At 42.6% G+C, this 26,381-nt stretch overlaps 1 protein-coding gene across 2 annotated transcripts; it reads left to right on the top strand.

Moving 5' to 3' along the window:
- The first annotated feature begins 557 nt into the window (after positions 1-557).
- Positions 558-26,003, top strand: fhdc1 (FH2 domain containing 1). Of its 2 annotated transcripts, XM_027134013.2 has the most exons (13): positions 558-771; positions 13,763-13,937; positions 14,190-15,016; positions 17,317-17,378; positions 17,545-17,647; positions 17,747-17,832; positions 18,977-19,077; positions 19,352-19,422; positions 19,520-19,627; positions 19,702-19,772; positions 20,537-20,654; positions 20,827-20,991; positions 21,205-26,003. In XM_027134013.2, the coding sequence occupies exons 3-13, from the start codon at positions 14,573-14,575 to the stop codon at positions 23,374-23,376; spliced, it is 3,501 nt and encodes a 1,166-aa protein (XP_026989814.1). In that variant the 5' UTR covers positions 558-771; positions 13,763-13,937; positions 14,190-14,572; the 3' UTR covers positions 23,377-26,003. The 2 variants fall into 2 exon arrangements, with proteins under 2 accessions (XP_026989814.1, XP_026989813.1); XM_027134012.2 differs by lacking the exon at positions 13,763-13,937.
- The last annotated feature ends 378 nt before the right edge of the window (positions 26,004-26,381 follow it).

The following is a 26,381-nucleotide window of genomic DNA, read 5'->3' as shown; positions in this document are numbered from 1 at the left end:
AATAACAATAACAATAGTAATAATAATAATTACAATAATAATTATTGCAATAGCGATAATAGTAATAATAACTATAATAATAACTAATAATAATAACGATAATAATAGTAATAATACTAAATAACTATAATAATAATAATAACAATAATGACTAACTATAATAATAATAATAATAATTACAATAGTAATAATAATGTGGGGTTACAGATGAGATGGTGTGGAATAACAATAACAACAATAATAATAATAATAACAATAACAATAATAATAATAATAATAATAACTATAATAATAATAGTAATAATAAAGTGGGATTACAGATGAGAAGGTGTTGAACAGTAAAGATATGTTAAAATAATTCCCTTGTATTTAAAGCACGTGTTTAATGGAGTGGATGTGACACGTGAGCAGGTTTGGACACGTTTAAATCACTAAAGACTTAGATTTATATAATGTACTGTTTTTTCTGTAATAGTGTTCATAACCAGACTGATTATTTATTTATTTATTTATTATTATACGTCCCTACAGCTAGGGCACCTACACCGGAAGCAGGGAGAAATGTAGCGCGTGACCGTTGGGCGGGGCCTGAGTGACGCTCACACCTGCGCGCTGTGAGAGAGATGCGCATGCGCAGGGTCTAGTTTGCGGCGTCTCGCGCTGTCCGCAGTGCGATGATGATGATGATGATGATGATGGTCAGCACCGGTACCGATTCCTCACCTGTCGGCGTGAAATAAAGGATAATAACGCGGGTGACGTCATCACTCGGTGAGTCTTTTATTACTTTTATTACTCATGTTTAAATATAATTTAGTCTCCTTATGAACCCAGTTTTAATTCGTTATTCTCTTTATGCGGTGTTTCCTCACTCCACACCTTCTGATGCATGTCATTATGGGAGATTTTGCTAAAGGGAATTTAAATCTTGGTATTTATTAATAATCATTACAGGTTTGTTGCATGTTTACATATGAACACCTGTGACGGATCTCTAACACATGCCATGTTCCTCAGCATTACACACTAATTATTCACACATTTAAAACAGAAAGCTCAGGGTTTGGGCACACAGAGAGGCTTGGCTTGGTTTGGTAACTCTGTAATTTGTATAAAAAGTTGCAAAGGTTAAAATTACTGTTGGGGGCAGTGTTATGGTTGGGGGGGCAGTGTTAGGGTTGGGGGGGGCGTTGTTAGGGTTGGGGGGCGTTGTTAGGGTATGGGAGTGGTGTTAGGGTTGGGGAGTGAGCAGTGTTAGGGTTGGGCAGTGGTGTTAGGGTTGGGCAGTGGTGTTAGGGTTGGGCAGTGGTGTTAGGGTTGGGGAGTGAGCAGTGTTAGGGTTGGGCAGTGGTGTTAGGGTTGGGCAGTGGTGTTAGGGTTGGGGAGTGGTGTTAGGGTTGGGCAGTGGTGTTAGGGTTGGGGAGTGAGCAGTGTTAGGGTTGGAGACGTTGTTAGTGTTGGGGAGTGAGCAGTGTTAGGGTTGGGGAGCGGTGTTAGGTTTCGGAGCGAGCAGTGTTGGGGTTGGGGAGCGAGCAGTGTTAGGGTTGGGGTAGTGTTAGGGTTGGGGGTGGTGTTAGGGTTGGGGTAGTGTTAGGGTTGGGGGTAGTGTTAGGGTTGGGGAGTGAGCAGTGTTAGGGTTGGGGGTAGTGTTAGGGTTGGGGAGCGGTGTTAGGGTTGGGGGTGGTGTTAGGGTTGGGGGCAGTGTTAGGGTTGGGGGTAGTGTTAGGGTTGGGGGTGGTGTTAGGGTTGGGGGTGGTGTTAGGGTTGGGGGTGGTGTTAGGGTTTATTCCTTTCATAGAGTTAGTGTTAAATAAAATCTGACTCCTCTCTGATTAAATGAGCGCCTCAGCATGACCATCTGGTTTATTGTTGAGGCTGAGTGACATCACTCCTGAGGGTTTGGGTCATGACTGATGATGACATCACTCCTGAGGGTTTGGGTCATGACTGATGATGACTGATGATGACATCACTCCTGAGGGTTTGGGTCATGACTGATGATGACTGATGATGACATCACTCCTGAGGGTTTGGGTCATGACTGATGATGACTGATGATGACATCACTCCTGAGGGTTTGGGTCATGACTGATGATGACTGATGATGACATCACTCCTGAGGGTTTGGGTCATGACTGATGATGACTGATGATGACATCACTCCTGAGGGTTTGGGTCATGACTGATGATGACTGATGATGACATCACTCCTGAGGGTTTGGGTCATGACTGATGATGACTGATGATGACATCACTCCTGAGGGTTTGGGTCATGACTGATGATGACTGATGATGACATCACTCCTGAGGGTTTGGGTCATGACTGATGATGACTGATGATGACATCACTCCTGAGGGTTTGGGTCATGACTGATGATGACTGATGATGACATCACTCCTGAGGGTTTGGGTCATGACTGATGATGACTGATGATGGTTCCATGTTCCCTTTGTTGTACTAACACGTGAGCTGAACACTTAAACATTAATCAGTCTCTCAGGTTCCTGTGCAGCGCTGCAGGCTTTATCGTCTCACGGCTTTGTAACTGTGATCCTTTACCCAAAGCCTCCAAGACAAACCCAGGCCATTCCAGCTGCTGTGAAGAACCAGAGAATGTTCATTCATGTCCTCAAGAACAAAGCTTTGTGAAAGTTTTGGAAGGGGTCAGGGCAAAAGGGGGTGGAGTGGTAGTCCTGCTGCCACATCACCATGGTAACCCAACCTTTTACTGGGAGAAGCCAATCGGTCCTCAAAATTCCAAACTGTAATGAGTTTCTTTGGGTGTCAGGGTGAAGCTGCTCATTTATCATTGTGGAAATATGTAACTATGTCCTTACTTTTTTTAATAAAGAGAGAGAGAGAGAGAGAGAGAGAGAGAGAGAGAGAGAGATACAGAGAGAGAGAAACAGAGAGATACAGAGAGAGACAGAGAGAGAAACAGAGAGAGAGATACAGAGAGACAGAGAGAGATACAGATACAGAGAGAGACGGGGAGACAGAGAGAGAGAGATACAGAGAGATACAGAGAGAAACAGAGAGAGAAACAGAGAGAGAGATACAGAGAGAGAGAGAGAGAGAGAGACAGATACAGAGAGAGAGAGAGAGAGAGAGAGATACAGAGAGAGAGAAACAGAGAGATACAGAGAGAAACAGAGAGAGAAACAGAGAGAGAGATACAGAGAGAGAGAGAGAGAGAGAGAGACAGATACAGAGAGAGAGAGAGAGAGAGACAGATACAGAGAGAGAGAGAGAGAGAGAGAGAGATTGAACATTTAGCTGAGGTCACAGGACAAGCCGCCAAACGTTTGTAAAACTACTGTTTTTTTTGCCAACACAACATCAGCTTACTTATGCTACTTGTTTATGAAGGCTGATGATATAAAGCCTGATGATGACAGTACACTACATGACACTACATGACAGTACACTACATGACGGTACACTACATGACAGTACACTACATGACGGTACACTACATGACGGTACACTACATGACGGTACACTACATGACAGTACACTACATGACTGTACACTACATGACCGTACACTACATGACGGTACACTACATGACCGTACACTACATGACAGTACACTACATGACGGTACACTACATGACGGTACACTACATGACGGTACACTACATGACAGTACACTACATGACTGTACACTACATGACCGTACACTACATGACCGTACACTACATGACCGTACACTACATGACCGTACACTACATGACAGTACACTACATAAGTACACTACATGACAGTACACTACATGACAGTACACTACATAAGTACACTACATGACGGTACACTACATGACGGTACACTACATGTCGGTACACTACATGACGGTACACTACATAAGTACACTACATGTCAGTACACTACATGACCGTACACTACATGTCAGTACACTACATGACCGTACACTACATGACCGTACACTACATGACCGTACACTACATGACAGTACACTACATGACCGTACACTACATGACCGTACACTACATGACACCATTAAACAACGTCTCCAACAATTCACAGTGCTGATGGTGAGAGGCTGGTTTTAGCAATTTTACTGTCTGCAGTGGTGATGTGGTTATGTAGTGATGTGGTGATGTGGTTATGTAGTGATGTGGTGATGTGGTGATGTGGTGCTGTGGTGATGTAGTGATGTGGTTATGTAGTTATGTGGTGATGTGGTTATGTGGTGATGTGGTTATGTGGTGATGTGCTTATGTGGTGATGTTGTGATGTGGTGCTGTGGTGATGTAGTGATGTGGTGATATAGTTATGTGGTGATGTAGTTATGTAGTTATGTGGTGATGTAGTTATGTAGTTATGTGCTGATGTGGTTATATGGTGATGTGCTTATACACTACATAAGTACACTACATGACCGTACACTACATGACCATACACTACATGTCAGTACACTACATGACCATACACTACATGTCAGTACACTACATGACCGTACACTACATGTCAGTACACTACATGTCAGTACACTACATGTCAGTACACTACATGACCGTACACTACATGTCAGTACACTACATGTCAGTACACTACATGACCGTACACTACATGTCAGTACACTACATGACCGTACACTACATGACCGTACACTACATGACACCATTATACAACGTCTCCAACAATTCACAGTGCTGATGGTGAGAGGCTGGTTTTAGCAATTTTACTGTCTGCAGTGGTGATGTGGTTATGTGGTGATGTGGTTATGTGGTGATGTTGTGATGTGGTGCTGTGGTGATGTAGTGATGTGGTTATGTAGTTATGTGGTGATGTAGTTATGTGGTGATGTGGTGATGTGGTTATGTAGTGATGTGGTTATGTAGTGATGTAGTTATGTAGTGATGTGGTGATGTAGTTATGTGGTGATGTGGTGATGTAGTTATGTGGTGATGTGTTTATGTGGTGATGTGGTGATGTAGTTATGTGGTGATGTAGTTATGTAGTTATGTGCTGATGTGGTTATATGGTGATGTGGTTATGTGGTGATGTGGTTATGTGGTGATGTAGTTATGTGGTGATGTAGTTATGTGGTGATGTAGTTATGTTGTGATGTAGTTATGTGCTGATGTAGTTATGTGCTGATGTAGTTATTTGGTGATGTAGTTATGTAGTGATGTAGTTATGTGGTGATGTAGTTATGTGGTGATGTAGTTATGTGGTGATGTAGTTATGTGGTGATGTAGTTATGTGCTGATGTAGTTATGTTGTGATGTAGTTATGTGGTGATGTAGTTATGTGCTGATGTAGTTATTTGGTGATGTAGTTATGTTGTGATGTAGTTATGTGCTGATGTAGTTATGTGCTGATGTAGTTATGTGCTGATGTAGTTATGTGGTGATGTAGTTATGTGGTGATGTAGTTATTTGGTGATGTAGTTATGTGCTGATGTAGTTATGTGCTGATGTAGTTATTTGGTGATGTAGTTATGTGCTGATGCCACATAAAGAGTTTCCAACCACAACATTACGTCTAATCTAACATATATATATCAGAGGGAAATCCAGAGATTCAAAATGCTGGTAAAAAGTCAGACTGTAAAATCCACAGCAGTGACAAGTTCATTTGAGGCTTAAGGAGCAGCTCACGGCAGCAGCTTGGGGGGCAGTGTGCTTATTTGGGGTAAAGGGGGGCTGATTGGTGGGGTATTGGGGGGGCAGATGATCTTTACTTTAGGAGATATTAGACCTTCAGTGTTGATTAGAAGGTATACCATGTGTGATCAGACTTATGAAGGCTCTCAGTGTTCCTCAGTTCCCACAGCTCTGAATAATGACCCTCTCAGGGCTGGAGATCATCTCTCAGAGTTTAACACATAAACATCAGCTGCTGTGCACCTTCACTGTAGTAAAGCTCCTGAAGTCTCCTGCGTTCTCTAGTGTTTGGTGTCATGGCAGTGTGATGACGTCGTCCCATGTGGCGCTGTACCAGGACAACATGTAAACACCATTTAGTTCTTCTCTTGTTTAACAATGAAAAGCTAATGATCACTGCAGGAGAAACTCAGTCCATGTGCTAGAAGTGTGTGTCCTTTAGTGTTATAGAGCAACACAGGGTGTTAATTGTGTTTATTCATAATAAAGCTGCCACATTATTTTAAATGTTTTGGTGTTATGGTGAACATTTCTATCTTCAGTAAGAATTTTGAGCTCTGAACACCTTGATGAGGAGAATCTCATTGTGCTTTGGTTTCAACACTGAGCATGAAATCCCTCTAATGAAAGAAGTGTGTTTAGGATGTAGGATTTAGGCTCATCATCTTTATTAGACTTTATTTATCTTTCTTTATTTTTATATGTAAATATATTCATGAATCTAAGTGTGTGTGTGTGTGTGTGTGTGTGTGTATGTATATGTGTGTGTGTGTGTGTGTGTGTGTGTGTACGTATATATATATATATATATGCGCATGTGTGTGTGAATGTATATATGTATGTATATATGTGTGTATATGTGCATGTGTGTATGTGCGTGTATGTGTGTGTATGTATATGTGTGTGTGTGTGTATGTATATGTGAATATGTATGTGTGTATATGTATGTATGTGTGTGTATATGCGCATGTGTGTGTATGTGCATGTGTGTGTGTGTGTGTGTGTGTGTGTATATGTGTGTATGTATATGTGAATATGTATGTGTGTATATGTATGTATGTGTGTGTATATGCGCATGTGTGTGTATGTGCATGTGTGTGTGTGTGTGTGTGTGTGTGTATGTGTGTATATGTATGTATATGCGTGTTTGTGTATATGTGTGTATATGTGTGCTCACGTGTGTGTATGTGTGTGTATGTACGTACGTGTGTGTGTGTGTGTGTGTGTGTGTATGTATATGTGTGTATGTGTGTGTATGTATATATGTGTGTGTGTATGTATATGTGTGTGTGTGTGTGTGTGTATATGTATGTATATGCGTGTGTGTGTGTATATGCGTGTATATGTGTGCTCACGTGTGTGTATGTGTGTGTGTATGTACGTGTGTGTGTGTGTGTGTGTGTATGTATATGTGAATATATATGTGTGTGTGTGTGTGTGTATGTATATGTGAATATATATGTGTGTGTATATGTGTGTGTTTGTGTGTGTATGTACGTGTGTGTGTGTGTGTGTGTGTGTGTGTGTGTGTGTGTGTGTGTATATGTGAATATATATGTGTGTGTTTGTGTGTGTGTGTGTGTGTGTGTGTGTGTGTGTGTGTGTGTGAGTGTGTGAGTGTGAGAGAGATAAGGATGCTAAGGATAAGATAAACAGGCAGGTCTTCACCCAGGACTAAGCTGATAGCTACAAAAGCTGAAATATTCCTTCACAGATGTGACACAGATCGTACAGGAAAAGTCAGATGTACAAACATGTAACATATAAAGCTGGTTGGACTTCTGTTATTCTCAACCTCACCATGTTCAACAGATAACAGATAACAGATAACGCTGCTCCAGGGTTAGAATTTGTTAGCAACAAGCGTGAGGTTCTGTCTCTGTGTGAGGTTCTGTGTCTGTGTATGAGGTTCTGTGTCTCTGTGTGAGGTTCTGTGTCTCTGTGTGAGGTTCTGTGTCTGTGTATGAGCTTCTGTGTCTGTGTGTGAGGTTCTGTGTCTGTGTGTGAGGTTCTGTGTCTCTGTGTGAGGTTCTGTGTCTGTGTGTGAGCTTCTGTGTCTCTGTGTGAGGTTCTGTGTCTGTGTGTGAGCTTCTGTGTCTCTGTGTGAGGTTCTGTGTCTCTGTGTGAGGTTCTGTGTGAGCTTCTGTGTCTTTGTGTGAGGTTCTGTGTCTCTGTGAGGTTCTGTGTGAGGTTCTGTGTCTCTGTGTGAGGTTCTGTGTCTCTGTGTGAGGTTCTGTGTGAGGTTCTGTGTCTCTGTGTGAGGTTCTGTGTGAGGTTCTGTGTGAGGTTCTGTGTCTCTGTGGGAGGTTCTGTGGGAGGTTCTGTGTCTTTGTGTGAGGTTCTGTGTGAGGTTCTGTGTCTCTGTGTGAGGTTCTGTGTCTGTGTGTGAGGTTCTGTGTCTGTGTGTGAGGTTCTGTGTCTCTGTGTGAGGTTCTGTGTCTGTGTGTGAGGTTCTGTGTCTGTGTGTGAGGTTCTGTGTCTCTGTGTGAGGTTTTGTGTGAGGTTCTGTGTCTCTGTGTGAGGTTCTGTGTCTCTGTGTGAGGTTCTGTGTGAGGTTCTGTGTCTCTGTGTGAGGTTCTGTGTCTCTGTGTGAGGTTCTGTGTCTCTGTGTGAGGTTCTGTGTGAGGTTCTGTGTGAGGTTCTGTGTCTCTGTGTGAGGTTCTGTGTGAGGTTCTGTTTGAGGTTCTGTGTCTGTGTGTGAGGTTCTGTGTCTCTGTGTGAGGTTCTGTGTCTGTGTGAGGTTCTGTGTGAGGTTCTGTGTCTGTGTGTGAGGTTCTGTGTCTCTGTGTGAGGTTCTGTGTGAGGTTCTGTGTGAGGTTCTGTGTCTGTGTGTGAGGTTCTGTGTCTGTGTGTGAGCTTCTGTGTCTCTGTGTGAGGTTCTTTGTCTCTGTGTGAGGTTCTGTGTGAGCTTCTGTGTCTTTGTGTGAGGTTCTGTGTCTGTGAGGTTCTGTGTGAGGTTCTGTGTCTCTGTGTGAGGTTCTGTGTCTCTGTGTGAGGTTCTGTGTCTCTGTGTGAGGTTCTGTGTGAGGTTCTGTGTCTCTGTGTGAGGTTCTGTGTGAGGTTCTGTGTCTCTGTTTGAGGTTCTGTGTGAGGTTCTGTGTGAGGTTCTGTGTCTCTGTGTGAGGTTCTGTGTGAGGTTCTGTGTCTCTGTGTGAGGTTCTGTGTCTGTGTGTGAGGTTCTGTGTCTGTGTGTGAGGTTCTGTGTCTGTGTGTGAGGTTCTGTGTCTCTGTGTGAGGTTTTGTTTGAGGTTCTGTGTCTCTGTGTGAGGTTCTGTGTCTCTGTGTGAGGTTCTGTGTGAGGTTCTGTGTCTCTGTGTGAGGTTCTGTGTGAGGTTCTGTGTCTCTGTGTGAGGTTCTGTGTCTCTGTGTGAGGTTCTGTGTCTCTGTGTGAGGTTCTGTGTGAGGTTCTGTGTCTCTGTGTGAGGTTCTGTGTGAGGTTCTGTGTCTCTGTGTAAGGTTCTGTGTGAGGTTCTGTGTGAGGTTCTGTGTCTCTGTGTGAGGTTCTGTGTGAGGTTCTGTGTGAGTGTGTGAGGTTCTGTGTCTGTGTGTGAGGTTCTGTGTCTCAGCACCGGTCCATCACCATGAGGCTAAAACAGGAAATAGTTTTTCTCCATTTGTTTATATATTTACTAAGTTCCTGTCTTTTACTGCGTCAGTTAGCAACAGCACACAGTGATGATTTGCATCCGAGGGGTGTGTGTGTGTTTGTGTGTGTGTGTGTGTGTGTGTGTGTGTGTGTGTGTGTTTGTGTGTGTGTGTGTGTGTGTGTGTGTGTGTGTTTGTGTGTGTGTGTGTGTGTGTGTATATGTGTGTGTGTGTATGTATATGTGAATATATGTGTGTGTGTATATATGTGTGTGTATATGTGTGTGTTTGTGTGTGTGTGTGTGTTGTGTGTGTGTGTGTGTGTATGTATATGTGAATATATGTGTGTGTGTGTGTGTGTGTGTGTGTGTCTGTGTGTGTGTGTCTGTGTGTGTGTGTCTGTGTGTGTGTGTCTCTGTGTGTGTGTGTTTGTGTGTGTGTGTCTGTGTGTGTTTGTGTGTGTGTATGTGTGTATGTGTGTGTATGTGTGTGTGTTGTCTGTGTGTGTCTGTATGTGTGTGTGTGTGTGTGTGTTGTGTGTGTGTGTCTGTGTGTGTTTGTGTGTGTGTGTGTGTCTGTGTGTGTGTGTGTGTGTGTGTGTGTGTGTGTGTGTGTGTGTGTGTGTGTTGTGTGTGTGTCTGTGTGTGTATGTGTGTGTGTGTTGTGTGTGTGTCTGTGTTTGTGTGTGTGTGTGTGTGTGTTGTGTGTGTGTCTGTGTTTGTGTGTGTGTGTGTGTGTGTGTGTGTGTGTGTGTGTGTGTGTGTTGTTCAGTAGCTTTTATCTTTAACGATGTTCCCCTTTTCCACACACCACACACTGTAATTCCTGTTACTAACCCACACTGATGTACACAGCACGTCATCACACAGCAGCTTTGGCAGGTGCAGGTTTATAATAAGGGAATCACTTTAATACATTAGCATTAAAAATTATAAACATTATAAAAATGACCCCAAGAGCACAGTGACGACTCATCCAAGATGTAACCCGAGGTCAGAGTTCATGACTCCACCATAAGAGACTGGGGCAAAAATGGCCTCATGGCAGAGACGAAAGGTCCAAGATGAAAAGCGCTGCTGAGCAAAAAGAACATAAGGCTGGTCTCAGATCTGCCAGAAAACATCTCGATGATCCCCAAAACCTTTGGGAAAATACTCTGTGGACTGACGAGACAAAAGCTGAACTTTCTGGAGGAGTGTGTCCTGTTACATCTGGTGTAAAAGTTACACTGTGTGTCAGGAACAGAACATCACACCAACAGAAACATGGTGGTGGTAGTGTGATGGATAGTGTTAGTGATAACTTACAGTGAGTGTGTTACAGCGCTGTGGGGGAATGTTGTTCCTCTCGTCTTTGCAGAAGAACAGCCCTCGTGTAAACATGAGGACAGATGTTAGTGTGTGTAAGTGGTGTGTAGCTGTGCAGTGATGAGTGTAAACATGAGGACAGATGTTAGTGTGTGTAAGTGGTGTGTAGCTGTGCAGTGATGAGTGTAAACATGAGGACAGATGTTAGTGTGTGTAAGTGGTGTGTAGCTGTGCAGTGATGAGTGTAAACATGAGGACAGATGTTAGTGTGTGTAAGTGGTGTGTAGCTGTGCAGTGATGAGTGTAAACATGAGGACAGATGTTAGTGTGTGTAAGTGGTGTGTAGCTGTGCAGTGATGAGTGTAAACATGAGGACAGATGTTAGTGTGTGTAAGTGGTGTGTAGCTGTGCAGTGATGAGTGTAAACATGAGGACAGATGTTAGTGTGTGTAAGTGGTGTGTAGCTGTGCAGTGATGAGTGTAAACATGAGGACAGATGTTAGTGTGTGTAAGTGGTGTGTAGCTGTGCAGTGATGAGTGTAAACATGAGGACAGATGTTAGTGTGTGTAAGTGGTGTGTAGCTGTGCAGTGATGAGTGTAAACATGAGGACAGATGTTAGTGTGTGTAAGTGGTGTGTAGCTGTGCAGTGATGAGTGTAAACATGAGGACAGATGTTAGTGTGTGTAAGTGGTGTGTAGCTGTGCAGTGATGAGTGTAAACATGAGGACAGATGTTAGTGTGTGTAAGTGGTGTGTAGCTGTGCAGTGATGAGTGTAAACATGAGGACAGATGTTAGTGTGTGTAAGTGGTGTGTAGCTGTGCAGTGTGTTCCTCAAACCGTTCCTGAACAATGTGTCAGAGAACATCATCCAGCTGAGAGGACACTGACATTAGGGAACACTGTCCATGAACAAATGGAGTGAACTTAGTCTACAACAATGTAGGTGGCAAAACACACGGAAACAAGAAAGCTGAACATTGGTTTTAATGGTTTTTGGTTTTGGTTGTGTTTTTGTCAGTGGCTATGACTTGACTTGACTTGACTTGACTTGACTTGACTTGACTTTACTTGACTAGGGTTAGTGCAGAATTCCACATCAGTGCATCCAACTGGAGATAATATCAGCTGCTTATAACCTGTTATAACTCTGATATAAATCATGTTTACTGTAGAATACATACCCATTTCATCTCAGACACAGAGTGAGAGAGAGAGACACTGAGTGAGAGAGAGAGACACTGAGTGAGAGAGAGACACTGAGTGAGAGAGAGAGACACTGAGTGAGAGAGAGAGACACTGAGTGAGAGAGAGAGACACTGAGTGAGAGAGAGATACTGAGTGAGAGAGAGAGACACTGAGTGAGAGAGAGAGACACTGAGTGAGAGAGAGATACTGAGTGAGAGAGAGAGACACTGAGTGAGAGAGAGACACTGAGTGTGGGAGAGACACAAAGTGTGGGAGAGACACAGAGGGAGAGAGAGAGAGAGAGAGACACACAGAGTGGGAGAGAGACACACAAAGTGGGAGAGAGACACACAGAGTGGGAGAGAGAGACACAGAGTGGGAGAGAGAGAGAGGCACACAGAGTGGGGGAGAGAGAGAGAGGCACACAGAGTGGGAGAGAGAGACGCAGAGTGGGAGAGAGAGACGCAGAGTGGGAGAGAGAGACACAGAGTGAGAGACACACAGAGTGAGAGAGAGACACACACACAGAGTGAGAGAGAGACACACAGAGTGAGAGAGAGAGAGACACACAGTGAGAGAGAGAGACACACAGTGAGAGAGAGACACACAGGTTGAGAGAGACACACAGAGTGAGTGAGAGAGAGACACACAGGTTGAGAGAGACACACAGAGTGAGTGAGAGAGAGACACACAGTGAGAGAGAGACACACAGTGAGTGAGAGAGAGACACAGAGAGAGAGAGACACACAGAGAGATACACAGAGTGAGAGAGAGACACAGAGTGAGAGAGAGACACAGAGTGAGAGAGAGACACAGAGAGATACAGAGAGAGAGACACGGAGTGAGAGAGACACAGAGTTTAACACTTTTTCTCTGTATTATAATGTGTGATTAGTCAGTAAGAGTTGTGATTATAACACTACTATAACTAACACAGAGCTCCACACAGGCTTTATGTCACATCTGTCACTTTAATAACAAGCTGCAGGATGGAGTGAGCAGTGAGACGTACTGAAACACTGTTTGTCCCTGATACCATATCTGTGTGTGTGCTGGGTGAGGAGTGTGTGTCGATCTTAATAAGTGTGTGTGTTTGTGTGTGTGTGTGTGTACTGGGTGAGGAGTGTGTGTCGATCTTAATGTGTGTGTTTGTGTGTGTGTGTGTGTGTGTTTCACAGAGATGAGCAGGAAGGAAACATGTTTATTCACCTGCAGGATGCTGGAGGTTACCTTACTATGTGTACTGGATATTTTTATTATAAATATAGAGTTTACTGTTGCTGTGGTGTGTTTGGGTGGAACACACACCAACTGTCATGTCCTGCTGCTGGCTGATAACCTGTGTGTGTGTGTGTGTGTGTGTGTGTGTGTGTGTGTGTGTGTGTGTGTGTGTGTGTGTGTGTGTGTGTGTGTGTGTGTGTGTGTGTGTGAGTGACTGTGTGTGTAAACGTGAGTGTGTATGTTTGTGTGTGTATGTTTGTGTGTGTGTTTTGTGAGTGTGTGTGAGTGACTGTGTGTGTGTGTGTGTATTTAATTTATATACTATATCAAAAAATAAAGGGCTTTAGAAGGTAAATAATGTCAAGGATGAAAATATCATTATTATATATTATTAAGATTAGAATAAATGATGTACTCTGTGAGTGTGTGTGTGTGTGTGTATGTGTGTGTGTGTGTGTATGATTGTGTGTATTTGCTTATGTGAGTGTGTGTTTTGTGAGTGTGTGTGTTGTGAGTGTTGTGTATGAGTGAGTGTGTGAATTTGTGAGTGTGTGTTATGAGTGTGTTGTGAGTGTGTGTGTATGTGTGTATGAGTGAGTGTGTGCATTTGTGAGTGTGTGTTGAGTGTGTGTGTTGTAACCATGTTGTACTATTAAAGCGTTGGTTGTGTTATTGTCCCTGACATAAAGCTGTACTGCCCCCCCCTCCCCCAGAGCTGCCCCCCCCTCCCCCAGCGCGGCCCCCCCCCCCCCCCAGAGCTGCCCCTCTGACTCAGGTGACTGGGGCAGAAATGAAAGTATTGTGATTCTCTTCGTGTTTTCTCGGTAGGATTCGACCATACATGGATCTCTGTGTGCTGATTGGCCAGTGCCTTGTCTCCTTGACAACCCCGTGTTGTAAACAGAGGCCTGTGTGACGTGGCTTATTTGCATATTCAAATGAGGACTGTGGACATAGACGCCTGTATCCAAATGACTGTATCCATGTGGTGGTTTCCTGCTGTGTGAGTTGTGTACAAAGGGTTTATGTGTGTTACAGACGCTCAAAGTTCACCACATAACACACTTATTATTATTATTGTGAACAAACAGAAAGATTAATGGGGAATTATCGGTTATATAAAGTGTCACATGACCAGTTGGTGTTTCGCTCGGATTCTTTTACAGTAAAATGTTTGGTGTTTTAATTGTCTGTGATCCTGCTGTGTTCTTCTCCTAAACACACGAACACTTTTCTCTTCTCTAACACTGAACAGAAAACAGAACAATCTGCTTTAGACCCACATGCAGCACAACAATGCTGACCTTTGACCTCTTCAGTGCCGAATCCGAAGCCCTGCAGCAGCACATTATGGATGGCAGCCACAGTGAGGACAGATGGACACGTGGAACACCTGATTGTTGAGGAGATGAGCAGGACCGTGAATCTTGGATGAATCGTTTTAGATCAGACGTAATATTTATATTGTGAACAGAAGAATAATTCTAATTTTAGATTTGTTTTTATTTAATCTTGTTAATGGAAGCTCATGTTGCATTTAATCAGTTAGCTCCCAAAACCCAATCAGCCGGGCTTTATTAAAGCCCACTTACACACTGACCAGTCAGGACTGGCTTGGGGTCTTCTGTGACCACCACCATGGCCAGTGGGAAAGCATCGCTTGGCCCAACAAATGAGAGCCTCACACCAGATCATCCTTCTTCTCCAGAACCTTCTGCATCGTGTAAACCAGACGCGACACAGGAACAAAGATGTCACTTTTTGATTAAAGCTCCAGCTGTTCCTCCACCTCCACCCCTACCTCCTCCACCTCCACCCCAGTCCCTGACCACACTCGGCCTTCCAAATGGCTCACGCAGGAAACGTAGAGTGCGCAGCTTTTACTGGAAACCCATCCCGGAGGAGAAGGTCCGCGGTAAACCCAACATATGGACGCTGGCTGTAAGACAGCAGCACTACCAGATCGATGTGAAGAGCGTGGAAGAGTTGTTTGGCCAGCAGGAGGAGACGCACACGCAGACCTCCAGCCATAATCCTCGACTAGGAACATGCAGGGGATCTTTCAAAGACAGCAAAGATGAGGTGTGTGTGTGTGTGTGTGTGTGTGTGTGTGTGTGTGTGTGTGTGTGTGTGTGTGTGTGTGTGCATTGTTAATGACCTTCATTCACATCACATACAATCTGTCTCATTTAATTTATATATAAAAAATAAAGGGGTTTAGAAGGTAAATAATGTTAAGGTTGAAAATATCATTATTATATATTATTAAGATTAGAATAAATGATGTACTCTGTGTGTGTGTGTGTGTGTGTGTGTGTGTGTGTGTGTGTGTGTGTGTGTGTGTGTGTGTGCTCTTTCTCACACCCTAATAGTTGTAAATAAATCATGTAAAACTTTAATCCATGTACAGGAACAGCTTTGTCAGCTGGGCTGTAATCTGGACTCCAGGTTTTAAGACTCTGTTGAGAAACAAGTCTTTGTTTAATTGTTTCTGGGTCATTAAGGTCATTAAGGTCATTAAGGTCATTAAGGTCTCTCAGGATTGAGGAAATTCCTAAGTGTTACAGCATGACCTAGATTTAGCAGAAGGATGCCAAAGATCACATGAATATTTAATGCACACAAACACCAAGGAGAACATCCATCATCTCCAGCAAATGTCCATACAGTCATTATCCAATATAAAGGTGTAGAACACACAAACTAATTAACCCTTTAATGTCAGTAACATCGGTGTATGCTCTATACACATAACCTTTGTAAACCATCTATAAACACCTCGTGTTCTCCTGACTGTAATATTATTGGTGACAGCAAACACTGAGCTTCAATGGAGCTTCACCTCCAACTCACGTTTAGACAAACAGACATCCTGTGTTACATGGAAAATGTTTTACACATAAATATATGACCAGAGAAACGGCCATGTTACATTAACACTATATAACCCTAAAGGTATAAAGTCTACATTAACACTATATAACCCTAAAGGTATAAAGTCTACATTAACACTACGTAACCCTAAAGGTATAAAGTCTACATTAACACCGACGTAACCCTAAAGGTATAAAGTCTACATTAACACTACGTAACCCTAAAGGTATAAAGTCTACATTAACACTACGTAACCCTAAAGGTATAAAGTCTACATTAACACTACGTAACCCTAAAGGTATAAAGTCTACATTAACACTACGTAACCCTAAAGGTATAAAGTCTACATTAACACTATATAACCCTAAAGGTATAAAGTCTACATTAACACTATATAACCCTAAAGGTATAAAGTCTACATTAACACCGACGTAACCCTAAAGGTATAAAGTCTACATTAACACCGACGTAACCCTAAAGGTATAAAGTCTACATTAACACCGACGTAACCCTAAAGGTATAAAGTCTACATTAACACCGACGTAACCCTAAAGGTATAAAGTCTACATTAACACTACGTAACCCTAAAGGTATAAAGTCTACATTAACACCGACGTAACCCTAAAGGTATAAAGTCTACATTAACACCGACGTAACCCTAAAGGTATAAAGTCTACATTAACACTACGCAACCCTAAAGGTATAAAGTCTACATTAACACTACGTAACCCTAAAGGTATAAAGTCTACATTAACACTATATAACCCTAAAGGTATAAAGTCTACATTAACACTATATAACCCTAAAGGTATAAAGTCTACATTAACACCGACGTTCAAGTGTAAGGCTAAGATAAATACTCTGTATCAACATCTGATAGAGACTGGAAAGTATTGTTTGCATTATTTCTCATACTGCACACACTCACACACACACACACTCGCACACACACACACACACACACACTCACACACACAAATAAAAAAACACAGCTACAGAGACACACCTAACAGCTTAAACAACATTATATCTGTAGTAATATGTTTGCTTTACAACACCGGTGAGGGTTGGTCATCGAAGTGACCCACATTGTTTCACTGTGGATGGTTACCACGGATATGGTTGCTATAGTAGCATGACATTTATTTAGCTCTATAAACAGCAAGGACAGTGTGCAGTCGCTCAGTGATAATGATGCTTCCACTGCTATTGTTTAACACTCAGCTGTAATTCCACACATCACGACATCTGAGCTGCTGTTATGTCAACACACACACACACACACAGACACACACACACACACCTGAACACACACACAGGACCTCCTTGTAGCGTCATACCTGCTGCTGATTTTCTATATTCTCTTCATTAGCTGACCCCTAGTGGTGAGATGTAATAATGACACTTAAATACGAGTGTATTTATGCATAAAGTTTAACAGTTTTAGACCAGAATCACAAATAAATACAAATAAATACAAATAAATACCTTTTGTTCTCTTCCTGCAGATCAGCATTTTAGATTCAAAGAGAGGGATGAATATGGGGATTTTCCTCAAACAGTTCAAGAAGTAAGTGTGAGAAACCTCCACTATGTGTGTGTGTGTGGGTGTGTGTGTGTGCGTGTGCGTGTGTGTGTGCGTGTGCGTGTGCGTGTGTGTGTGTGTGTGTTTATCATTAAGAGGATGGAGATATTGTATGCTTTTTACCAAACACTACTTTGACTGTGTTCCTCAGGTCTAATCACGCTCTAGTGGAAGACATCCGTCAGGGGAACAGTAAGCAGTTCGGTCTGGAGCCTCTGAAAGAGCTTCTCAAACTGTTGCCTGAAGAGGAAGAGGTGAAGAAAGTCTTCATAATCAGAAACCACTTATTAAATCCATCTCACAGCTGTAAGAGTGTGAGATTAACACACTCCTGTTGTTTTACTGATGTGTAGATCAAAAAGCTGAGGGAATTTAAAGGAGATCCTACAAAGCTCACCATGGTCGATTCTTTTATGTTTTTGCTGATCCAGGTTCCCTGGTAAGGCACACACACTCTCACAAACACACTCTCACAAACACACTCTCACACAAACACACACTCACACAAACACACACACACTCTCACAAACACACACTCTCACAAACACACACTCACACAAACACACACACTCTCACAAACACACACTCACACAAACACACACACGCTCTCACAAACACACTCACACAAACACACACTCACACAAACACACACACACTCTCACAAACACACGCTCTCACAAACACACACTCACACAAACACACACTCACACAAACACACACACACTCTCACAAACACACACTCGCACAAACACACACTCTCACAAACACCCACTCTCACAAACACACGCTCTCACAAACACACGCTCACACAAACACACGCTCTCACAAACACACGCTCTCACAAACACACGCTCTCACAAACACACGCTCTCACAAACACACGCTCTCACAAACACACGCTCTCACAAACACACGCTCACACAAACACACGCTCTCACAAACACACGCTCACACAAACACACGCTCACACAAACACACGCTCACACAAACACACGCTCACACAAACACACGCTCACACAAACACACGCTCACACAAACACACGCTCTCACAAACACACGCTCACACAAACACACACTCTCGCAAACACACGCTCACACAAACACACGCTCTCACAAACACACGCTCACACAAACACACGCTCACACAAACACACACTCTCGCAAACACACGCTCACACAAACACACACTGTCACAAATACACGCTCACACAAACACACGCTCACACAAACACACGCTCTCACAAACACACGCTCACACAAACACACACTCTCGCAAACACACACTCTCGCAAACACACACTGTCACAAACACACACTCACACAAACACACACTCTCACAAACACACACTCTCACAAACACACACTCCTCATTCACTGGGGCATTCTAAAGGTTCTGTAGCATCTCGCCCAGCTTTCTGTCTTTAGGGTGATTTGTGAACCAGTTTAACTGAAGCTAACATGAAAAAATGTGTGAGTAAAAGATAACAGTGGTAGACCTAGCTTTATTGTGGTGTGTGTGTATGTGTGTGTGTGTGTGTGTGTGTGTGTGTGTGTGTGTGTGTGTGTGTGTGTGTGTGTTCCAGTTTTGATGTGAGAATCGAGGCCATGGTCCTGCAGGAGGAGTTCTCTCCCTGTTGTTCAGCAATGAGTCGAGAGCTTAATGTCGTACGCTTAGCCACAGAAGGTAAGATCATTTGTGAATACATAAATAATTACATCAAATAAATAGCAAAATATCTCATTTTGTAAGAAATTTCTATGGATGTATTTATGATTGAGAGTTTCTTTTTAGTTTGTTTTCAGATGTCATATTACACACTCCTTACATATGAGGGATATTAATTTATCTGGCAGATGTTTTTGTCCACAGTAATTAATAAATCAGATGTAGTTCAGCACATCACTGAACCAACACCATGTAAAGTAATATCTTTGCTCATTAAATTCTTATGTGACAGAGCTCATGACATGTGAAGAACTTCACGCCATCCTGCACCTAGTCCTCCAGGCTGGAAACATCATGAACCAGGTAGGAGATACTGGACCACGTGTACACACGGTTGTGGAAACTGTTCCTCAGGTCAATGAGGGCAACCATCATGTGGTCTAATGTGTGATTTCCACAGGGAGGTTACGCAGGAAATGCTGTGGGCTTCAAACTCTCTTCACTCCTGTCACTAGCAGATACCAAAGCCAACAAACCGGGCATGAATCTGCTCCATTTCGTGGCCTTGGTGAGTGTTTGGTAAAATCCCTTTATTTGTTATCTTGAAATTCAAACTCGTTTCATATTTTTCCTTTTAAACAGGAAGCAAAGAAAAAAGATGAAAATCTTCTGAAGTTCCCAGAGAAGCTAAAGCATGTACAAAGTGCTGCAAGGTAACATGTGTGTGTGTGTGTGTGTGTGTGTTAGTGTGTGTGTGTGTGTGTGTGTGTGTTAGTGTGTGTGTGTGTGTGTGTGTGTGTGTGGTAAACACCACAAGACCAGGTTTTTGCTAGAAGCCCACCTCATAAAATTATCTCCATTTTTTTGGCTGTAAATTTGTCTTCATGTCAGGACTCAGCCTGGGTTCTGTGTCACGTGTCTGCCTCGCCCTCATCTCTTCCTCCCCGCCTTTGTACACCTGTTCCTCATGTGTTTAATTGTCATGTGTATATAACTGTGCCGCGTTGCCTAATGCAGCGCAGAATCCTCGTCGTTGTTTCTTGTCATCTGTCGTCTTGTGTCCTGGTCTGTCTCCTGGTCTGTGTCCTAGTCCGTGTCCTAGTCCGTGTCCTGGTTTGTGTCCTGGTCTGTGTCCTAGTCTGTGTCCTGGTTTGTGTCCTGGTCTGTGTCCTAGTCTGTGTCCTGGTCTGTGTCCTGGTCTGTGTCCTAGTCTGTGTCCTAGTCTGTGTCCCTGTTTTGTGTTTTTTAGTTAATAAACTCTTTTATTTTAGCTGTCCTGCATTCAGTCAGTTTTATCCCCACGTTGCTGAAACTTCCACCTTATTAAGCCTTGACAGGGACATAAGAGCTGCAATGTTCTATTCATGACTGCGTATTGTAGATTAACACACGTCCAGAGTGTACATTTATCTAATCATCATCTTGCTTTTACTTTCCATCTTTCTTTCCCTGTGATTTCCGTCCTGTATTCCTGTAGGATCTCCGTGGAGAACATCGATGCAGAATTCTCCTCCCTCAGTGTCAGGATGCAGGCTCTTGAGGAGAAGATTAAGGATGATGCTGAGCTGCTTTTGCAGTTTAATCCGTTTGTGCAGGTCAGATTGCCACCATAAGCAAAATCTAACAGCTGAAATATGTCTTAAATTTAGTTCCTTGTTTTATGTCTTGAAATTGTAAACAAATTGTTTGTGAGCTACAGGAGCTTATTGTGGGGTTTTGTGATGTTCATAAGTATGTTTGGCTTATGACTTGTTCTTTGTCCATTAGAGTTCAATTCAAACCCTTCATGACCTTAAACAATGCCGGCTGGACCTGCGCAAGGAGGGAAATGCCCTAATCGATTTCTTCTGTGAAGACAAAGACACGTTCAAACTCGACGAGTGCTTCAGGATCTTTCAAGACTTTTGTCTCAAGTTGGAGAAAGCTGTGAAGGTAAAAACATGACACGGAGCTTCTTATCGCCCAAAGATTCTATACAGGAATTCATGAAGTTTGTATGTGATTTTATTTACTACATCCTGACTACATGGCTCCACGAGGTCATCTACACAGTGTTAGGTTTGATTTAAGAATTCATTTTTAACTTCATGTATTCGTCCTGCATAATGGTTTTCAATCCATATTTACTCTTCCCATTCCTGTTAGGATAATCTAGATAGGGAGCTGAAGGAAGCTGCTAGACAGCAGCGTCTCCGTGAGCTGGAAGAAAGGCGCATTGCCTGGGCAGCTGCCAGCGGGGATCAGAGCGGCGGTGGGAATTTTGGCCGCAGCAGCAGTGAAAATGATGTGGATGTTCTCACTAAAGACGGCCTTTTAGACTTCTTACTGCACCCGCGGCCACACAGCCCACACAGCCCACTCGGACGCTCCGCAAGTGCCCGTCGTTACCATCACACAACGACTGAGCGCAACCTCTGTGGCTACCTGGAGCTATTTTCTGGGTCTCCTACAATTGACATTACTAAATTTAGCAGCCTTCCCCGTTCAGGACGTCCTCACCAAAGGAGGACCATAGCCTGGCTGACTTCTGCAGATGACAGAGAGCTGGGACCTCAAAACAAACTTCAGCATGAGCAGCTGGCGACTTCCCCAAAGGCCGAGACTGAACCAATCAGTCCTCTGGCTAGATACTCAATGTCAGGCTACAATAGGGAGATCAATATTTACAGTAATAATAATTATACAGCTGTTTCTGAAGGTATAAATTCTTCTCAGCTTGGTCACAACAGGAACTGGGTGGAGAAATCTCACAAGGATGGAGATGTGAACAACTGTGTTCAAAAACACACACCGGTGTCTGAGCCTCGGCCATTAGAATCGTCAAATCCTAAAAATAATAATAACAGCAGTTACAAACCACTAAATATCCAGGGAGATATTGCTGTGTCAGGTCTAGAGAATGATCGAGACGTCCCAGAAACAACTTTTCTAGACATTTCGGGATCGAGATCTGAGGAAGCACCACAATCAGGGGCAGTGAATGACACCAAAATGACGTCTCCCCAGAGGGAGGAGGAAGAAGAACAAAGCACCGTCTCCTCAACAACATGTGACACACCTTTGCCACTTGACCCATTGTCCAATAAGAAAGCTATTCCTTACATTTTGGACTGCACTGAAACTGATTGTTCTGTCATGTTAGACTTCTCAGAACTTGAGAGCACATCGATCCTAAAAGAAGGAACTCACCTTGACATAAAACCTCAGGATAGCAACTTTCAGAGTTTGCTTCAAGACCCTAGTTCACTTTCTTCTAACTTTGAGTCTTTGTCAACAAATGATCCGTCTCTCTCAGTATCTGGTGATGACCCACTTGAAGGAAAGCCAGCAGAAAAGCACCCAGTTACTCCATCTGTTCCAACGGATGAGGCAGACAGTGACAGCACTGACATGGCAGAAGGTAAAAAGGTGGAGGAGAAAGCAGTACAGATATGTAGTCCAAAACCAGCCAAACTGAAAACTAAGACACCACCTAAACCTACTGCCACACAAACAAGACGTCCTGCAAGAACCCTTACACCAACTGAGACCAGACATTTGCGTAAGGTGGTACCAATCACCAAGGCAACTCGTTCTGGCAGCAATCCTAAGAGAGCAGAGAAATCACTTGGGCATGAGAACACAGAACCAAGACGTCCAATACGTGACCAGAGCATTCCTGCAAGAAAGGGTGAAAGGAAGAGTAGACCAACTCGGCAGTCTAGCCTTCCGCCAGCATCCAAGGCAGAAAGTGGAGGAACCACAAGTGTTGCAGGCCCTCAGTGGGCACCGACTACACACAGGCCTTCCATAAAGAAACCAACTGCCAAACCTGTCCGCAATATCCCCAGACCTCCAGTAGAAGAGAAGATGTGTCGCTCTACCATGAGAGCCTTGGCACAGGCTCAAGCTGCATCTGATGCCAGTGCTCCTCAAACACCAAGTCATTCTCGGATGTCTGGTTCACATCTACCAAGCTTTGCTCGCAACACTATCGCTTTCTCTTCTAGAACCAAAAATGACTTGGCTACACAACCTGCACCAGGGACTCCATCAAAGAGTTCAAGCTTATCAAGAACCTCCTCACTGAAGGTCCGTTCTGGAAGTAAGTCAAACTCTGTATCTAGCGGACACTCGGTCCAGGGCGAGGATAAACCCGCCGGATCTGTAAGGAGTGTTCAGAGTGTCCGGGCTTCTGGTCAGAACTCTTTACAGAGTGGCACAACCCTGGCACAGACCGGGCAGGAGCAATCTCGAAAGGGTAGCAGTTTCTCAGAGAAATCCTTCTTGTTAAAGGACTCCACCACTGGCAGGACTCTCAAACCCACTTGGAAGTAGAATTCATGAAGAAAAAGATATTTCACATGCCTACATGTTCTTGTTTATCACTAAGACCTATCTGAATGTATCTAAAGCCTTTACATGTAGCTGACGTACTACGTATTTAGCTAGTTTCCCCAAACGTGACTAGCTGCTGTCAATATTTGACAACCCATTTTAGCGGTAGCATTTCATCCATATGAGGATGTTATCTTTGGCCTTTTTAACAGCAGACATTTACATGTATCATCTTCACACACTTTCTAACATGGATCCATGGTTGTCCCTTTTAATGGTATATAATATCATGCTTTCTGGGATGTTGAACAGTTTTTAAATATAAATAAATAAATAAATATATGAGCCCTCCATATCAGGGCAAAGCACTCTGTTCAGGAGTTTAATACATCTCCTGAGCTAACGCACTAAACCTGGATCAGTATTTTGTAATTCAGGTTCAGATATAAAGCTTTTCCACTGAACAGTGTGATGTAAGTACAGGTACCGGATCTGATGACCTGAGGTGGGACATGCGGCTGAAACTGGCACATTCCATCGACTAGTCACAGAATTATCCTCGTTCATGTCACACAAAAGTCTTACTGTCTGTCACAAGTGTTCTTACTCATTAACTAGTTACAGAAACCTGGCTCATGTCCATCCATTTTATTTCCAAAACATAACGCTAATCATAAGCCTTGCTAGGTTACTATGGCAACATGATTTTCAGACAAGCCTTCTTTATGTTCACCGTTAAAAACTCTAAACAAATAAAAATGGAATTGTTTCATGTCAGGTTTTAAATCTTATGAAGTGTATTGACTAAATTTCAGTGTTCCATCTTAGTACAGTTATAAAATATATATATTCTCTCTCTCTCTTTCTCTCCCCCCCCCTTTTCCCTCTCTTTCTCCCTCCCCCTCCCCCTCTCCCTCCAATATTCTGTGATGCATATTTCATCTTTATCCTTATTATTTTTATTTCATTAGTTTTTAAAGTCAATCACAGATTTAAAGCCTTATTTGATTTCTAACGAACTCCTTCATGACCTTTAGATCTCACATTGAAACGAGTGGATTGTTTATTTAATTTAACTCCTTTATAACTAAATTGCATTGTGATATTGTGTGAAAATTCAAATGTTGGTCTAATTAACATTCTGTAATTAATTTCTTACCAAGCAAAAACAACAATAACAAGGTTTAGGAAAATCTTCAATATTTTTCAAATTCTAAACTAAATTATTTTATAAAGGTATTGATGAAAAGATTAAGTAAAGTTCAGAAATTAAAAAACACTATAAATACATTTCTAGCCTTAAATTACAATTACAGATTAAAAATCCCGTTGCTCGACCTCGGCTTATTTGTACGTTTAATTGAGAGCACGTTTGTATTAAACATTCATTTTGACAATAGAACCAATTGAAATAGTCTTATATTATTTATTTAATTATATGTTCTTACATATTTATTCTGTTGTATTTCTGACATTCTGCTCCTTAAGCCCTGTTAATTGCTGAGGTGTTGGTTTTATTTGCTAAAATGTTTTGGTACTTAATTTATTTAAATGGTTGTTCAGAAGTAAATTAACCAGATCTCACTTCAGTTCATGTAAACAGGTTTCACCTGAGTTTTGTTGATGGAACTCACTGATCCTGAACAGTCCTGTTCTAATAAATCATGTCAAGCCGTCAGAAATGATCGTCCACATTAACTAGCTTCTCCTCCTTGGTCCTCAGTTTGTTTCTGTTCAGTGGAAATGCTGTATAAGTGTGTTAGAGCAGGTGTGTGTGTTCCCTGCTGTGACGTGTGATGACGTGTGATGACGTGTGTTCTGTGCATGACATAATCACTTAGTTAGTATATGACAATGCATTGGACTGTTCCAATACACAGGAGTGTTTCAGTCTGAACATGTTTAATAACTGCTGTATTGCTCTGAGTTCTGGAGGTGAGCTGCTACACAAGGCTGTTTTGCTGCTATAAATATTCTATTTGTGTCTTTGTGGAATTATATTGTAGTATCTTCTTCTTGCTAAGCCATATTATTAATGAGAATCGGCAAAACCTGGTGCTTGAAGGTCACCGTGAAGAAATTCATCTTACTCTAAATAATTCTCAATAATTATTTTGACTAATAGATCAACTTTTGTTATTAGTATTATTATTATTAACATAAAAGCAGGATATAATTTCTACCTCTAAAATCATGTTTTGCCACCTCTGATTTGTTGGTCTTTATTATGCTTTTAGTGTCGCGTGTGTGTGATTCTGTGTCTGTGTGTATGTGTATACATGTGTGTTTATGTATGTGTGTGTGTGTGTATACCAGTATACTTGTGTGTGTGTGTGTGTGTGTGTGTGTGTGTGTGTGTGTATACATGTGTGTGTGTGTTCAGGAGCTTGTGTAGTTTGTCGACATGCTTTTTAACGTCCATGTCATTATGGAGAAGCTCCGGTACAATGGACTGATTTTCCAGCTTGAATGACCTGTCTGTCACACAAAGCCAGCCTCTTGTTATGAGTTGTTTTTGTCCACTTTAACATGATACATCATCTTTCTTTTTTAAATGTTCTGCCTGATTTTTTTCTCTAACTGTGGAATTACAATCAATATCAGATAAATTAAACAGATCAAATCTACTGACTGTGCAAAAGTTTATTAAACAGCGATGTAAAGTTTCTAAAAGGTCACAGTGATGTACAGACTGTTCCATCTGTTACATCAAGAAAAATCAGAGAACCTACAGGATTCCTCGGGGGGGGGGGGGGGGGACGACTCCAACTTTACCTGGACAAGTGTGAAAGACACTAAACATATCTACAAGTGCTTGGACCCCTCTGATTGGCTAAGGCCGGACCCTCTGTCCCATACTTTATCTGAGACCAGCGTTGTCTCCTGACCTTTACAGACTGGTCTGAAATCAGACCTCTACAGCAGTAACATGCTCCATGGTGTTGAGTCTGTCAGTGATGCCGGTCTTTTCTCTGCCACTGACTTTTACGTAAGACATCGTTAGG

Source organism: Tachysurus fulvidraco, chromosome 7, assembly GCF_022655615.1.
Source record: "Tachysurus fulvidraco isolate hzauxx_2018 chromosome 7, HZAU_PFXX_2.0, whole genome shotgun sequence".
NCBI lineage: Eukaryota > Metazoa > Chordata > Actinopteri > Siluriformes > Bagridae > Tachysurus > Tachysurus fulvidraco.
The sequence above is the reverse complement of the archived record's forward strand: the minus strand, read 5'-3'. Positions and strand labels throughout refer to the sequence as shown.

Bases quoted from the DNA above. Each gene is read 5' to 3' on its own strand.
- fhdc1 (XM_027134012.2), top strand. From the start codon at position 14,573: ATGGCCAGTGGGAAAGCATCGCTTGGCCCAACAAATGAGAGCCTCACA. The intron at 19,423-19,519 runs GTAGGAGATACT...TGATTTCCACAG, and splicing joins CTGGAAACATCATGAACCAG to GGAGGTTACGCAGGAAATGC. The intron at 19,628-19,701 runs GTGAGTGTTTGG...CCTTTTAAACAG, and splicing joins TGCTCCATTTCGTGGCCTTG to GAAGCAAAGAAAAAAGATGA.